This window comes from Tupaia chinensis, unplaced genomic scaffold (assembly GCF_000334495.1).
Source record: "Tupaia chinensis unplaced genomic scaffold, TupChi_1.0 Scaffold000532_1, whole genome shotgun sequence".
NCBI classification, from domain to species: Eukaryota; Metazoa; Chordata; class Mammalia; order Scandentia; family Tupaiidae; genus Tupaia; species Tupaia belangeri.
Window position 1 is genome coordinate 4141009 of NW_006160045.1, and position 4231 is coordinate 4145239.

Below are 4231 nucleotides of genomic sequence, written 5' to 3' on the forward strand. Positions count from 1 at the left end.
ACCCTCCATATCGTTCTCCACAGTGGCTGGACAAATTTACATTCCCACCAACAGTGTAAGAGTGTTTCCCTTTCACCACATCCCCTCGAGCACTTATCATTATTTGTTTTTTTAATCTTTGCCATTCTGACTGGGGTTAGGTGGTATCTCATTGTGGTTTGATCTGCATCTTCCTTACAATGAGGGATGCTGAGTATTTTTTCATATGCTTTTTGGCTGTTTGTATGTATTAGAGAGTTGTTTACTCAGCTCTTATTCCCATCTTTTAATTGGATTAATCATTTTCTTCTGGGTAAATTGCTTGAGTTCCCTGTGTATTCTGGTTATCAGTTCCTTACCTGAGGCATAGTCAACAAAAATTCTCTCCCATTCGAAGGTTTGTCAATTTACACTAGTTACAGTGTCCTCTGCTGTGCAGAAACTCCTAAATCTGATGTAATCCCACCTGTCTATTTGGAGGAGTATTGCCTGTGCTTTGGGGGTCTTCCTTAAGAAGTTTTTGCCTACCCCAATGTCTCCCAGAGTCCCCTCAGTGTTTTCCATCAGTAGTTTTATAGTTTACAGTCCTAGGTTTAGATCTTTGATCCACTTTGAGTTGATTTTTGTTAATGGTGACAGACAGAGGTTCAGATTCATCTTTCTGCAAGTGGATACCCAGTTTTTCCAGCACCATCTGCTAAAGAGGTTTTCCTTTTTGAGGGCTTTTCCTGAGATTAACAACAAGTTTAATTCCATCATGGTCAGAGAAGGTGCTAGATATAGTTTCTGCCTCTGAATCTGTAAAGGCTGGTTTTTGTGGCCTATCACGTGATTAATCTTTGAGACAGTACCATGCAGGGCTGAGAAAAATGTATATTTTGTGTTTTTAGGGTGGAAAGTTTTATAGATTTCTATCAAGTCCATCTGATTTATGGTATCATTGAGGTCCTGAGTCTCTTTCTTATTTTTTGTCTTGTTGACCTGTCTAAAGGAGATAATGGGGTGTTGAGATCTCCAACAATTATAGTGATACTGTCTATCTCTCCTTTTAGATCTAACAGTCTTTCCTTTACATATTTGGGTGCTCCTGAATCAGGTGCATAGATATTTATAAGCATTATATCTTCTTGGGGAATTAGCCCTTTTACTACTATATAATGTCCTTCTTTGTCTTTTCTTATGGTTTTTGTCTTGAAGCCTATTTTGTCTAAATCAGTTTAGCAACTCCTGCTCTTTTTTGGTTTCCATTTGTATGGAATACCTTTTTCCATCCCTTCACTTTTAGTCTATGTATGTCTTTATCCATGAGATGGGTTTCTTGTAGGCAGCCGATGGAAGGTTTCTGATTTTTAATCCATTAACATTCAATGCTGTTATTGATATTTCCAGACTTGTCCCTACCATCAAGTTGGCCATATTCCTGGTAGTTCTCTTATTGCTGTCTGTCTCTCTTTAGTTTTCTTGATATAGTACTCCTTTCTAAATTTCTTGAAGAGCTGGTCTGGAGTTGGTAAATTCTCACAATATTTATTAAGAGGTACTTCAGGAACCAGCAGTTGGCATAATGGCTATGTCGCTGGACTCCCATGTAGCCGACCGCGGTTCAAGTCCTGGACCCAGTGGCTTAAACTCATGCTGGGCGCGTGTGTTTGCATGCCCAAGATCCCGAGAGGAGAAGGGATTGTGGCGTAGCCACCCCCCCCCTGGAGGGGTTATCTCTCGCTTTCTGTCTCTCTGGCGAGTGCAAGCACCCTATAACAAAAACCTCTCAAAAAAAAAAAAAAAAAGGTGCTGGACTCCCATACTGTTGAGCATGGTTTGAGTTCTGGACCCAGCAGCTTGAAACTCAAGCTGGGTGCATGTGTTTAGGTGCCCATGATCCTGTGAGGAGAGTGGAGGAAAAGGGATTATGGCATGGCCATACCCCGCAGGGTTGGTGGTTTTTCACTTTCTCTCTGTTTCTCCTGTTAAAAAAACAAAACAAAAAAACCCACTATACTGCTTTCTACATTATAGTGTAGTGTAGCCACTGTAGTGATGATGTATAAAAGTTCTAATATAAGCTAATAACCTTTGTTTTAAAGAATTTTTATTTAACTTCATTTATTTATTTTGTAATTAGACCACCAGAGAGGGACAGAGTTAGAAAAAGAGAGAAAATGAGAAAGCAAGCCGCTAGGTCCAGGACTCGAACCACAGTCGGTCATGTGAGAGTCCAGTGCCCCCAACCACCATGCCACCTGCCGGCCCCAATAACCATTTTTAAAATCAGAAACTTATTAAGGACAACAGACATACAAACAGACTTACAAACTTTTTCTTCTAAAAAGCAAAAAAACTCTTTGGCCTTCACACAAATTTCATGTTATCATTTACAACTGTAAAGCTTTTTTTCTTTTTTGTCTTGATTATGTAACCATGCTATTAAATATTCTGGGGATATAAAATGTTTCATGTCAATACAAGTATTAGTGATGATTAATATCTTCATAGTTTAAATAGTTAGATAAAATATAAATTACTCACAAGCCCTATTTTGTTTTATGAAAAATATGGAAGTATTCTATATGTTTTATCTAGTTGTACTGACAGTACTCAAAGTCTTAAGTACAAAGATGAGCAGTCTACTCACATAGGATATATTAAAAGGGTTATCGGTGAATATAAAACTTTGTTCTTTTCAGATTTTAGATTAAGAGGCCTGTAGCAAACAATGTAATGAAGAAAAAATTTTCACATAAAAACTGTATGCTAATTCGATAAAGAAGACATTTTCACATAAAAACTGTATGCTAATTCGATATAGTTTACTTCAAATAAGTTATTTTATTAGGTTACTAAGACTACACAGGAGGCAAGTCTGTGTCTGTTATCTGAGGCACTATCTTCTGACCTTTGTACTCAGGGGCTAAGAAATGCTTTAAGAACCATAATGAGGCTGCCTTTTAAATAGAGCTCAGTGCTAAAACTAGAGCAGCTATTTCCTCAGGACACATGCATATTCAAATACAACTTAAGAGTCTGTATCAGTCATATAGAAGTTTCTTTTTTTTTTTTGAGAAGGTTCTTGCTTTAGGGCCTATGAGCGCCAGAAAGACAGAGAGAAACAGATACAGAAAGTGAGAAATCATCCCCCAAGGGGGTTGACCACCCCACAATCCCTTCTCCTCCATTCTCTTCTCAGGATCTTGGGCATGTAGCACACATACCCGGCATGAGTTTAAGCCACCGGGTCCAGGACTTGAACTATGGTCGACTACGTGGGAGTCCAGCGACATAGACATTATGCCAACTGCTGGTCCCCATATAGAAGTTTCTTACATGTTTATAGTTCTTATTTCTTTTTCCTGGTTATTACTTTTTTTTTTTCTCTATAGGGTACGTGTGCCCGCCAGAGAAGGAGAATGAGAAATCACCCCCCCCAAGGAAAATGGGAGCCAGACCAGTTACTGTCTCTTAATCGTGTCTCTGCTAATTAGTAGTTCTATCAGTTCAAAAATAGGATAACGACAGGGAAGAAAACACCAAATTTATTGGTCATGCTTGAACTTAATTTTAGAATCCAGTTTTCTCTAACTAGACAAAGAGAAGGCTAGTCTGAATCATTTAAAAATTACTACATTTTAGGCATAGCCGTTCTAAAGATCTACCAATTGGTAGACTTACTACTGCATAAGTATTAATGTATAAGTAAATGCTCTTTCTTATGTTGATGCAGCTTATGTTTCAAAACAACAGAGGTATCTCAGAAAATACTGCTTATATCCTTCATTTGCTTAGCTAACCTCTTCTTCAAACAGGCAAATTTCAGTCCTTGTCAAAAGAAAAAAAAAATTACCATTTTTGGCACTCAATTATTATAATCTACCTTACTTAGGTTAAGTAAAAATAAAAAACAAAATTGGCTGTTAAATGCTTTCAATGAATAAATTTCTGGTAAGATAGTATGGCCTCCTTACCAATATGAGCTCTGTCAGATATGATAAGCCTTTTCTCCCAGCCTTCTAGACCTAGAAGAAATGGGAAATATATATATTAAATTATTTTGCATAATACATTTTTAATTTTTGAACCTTAATTAGAAATACAATGTCTACAAATGTTTGTACTGCAGCAAAGCATTTTCTCACCTGCTATTCATTCTATATACTCTCACTCGTGCTCTATCTTTCCAGATGCTTTGCTATAAATAGGTCAAAACTCAAACCAGTCATATCCACATACAAGAATTCTGGGAGCAGGCCCTGCGCCG

At 37.6% G+C, this 4231-nt stretch overlaps 1 protein-coding gene across 1 annotated transcript in view; it reads right to left on the reverse strand.

Annotated features, from left to right (window-relative positions):
- ADSS2 (adenylosuccinate synthase 2) overlaps window positions 1-4231 on the reverse strand; it is a 67120-nt gene that overhangs the window by 38257 nt on the left and 24632 nt on the right. The window contains exon 4 of the mRNA XM_006157231.3: window positions 3939-3989. Coding sequence (XP_006157293.1) covers window positions 3939-3989 — 51 coding nt within the window. The remainder of the gene's footprint in view (window positions 1-3938; window positions 3990-4231) is intronic.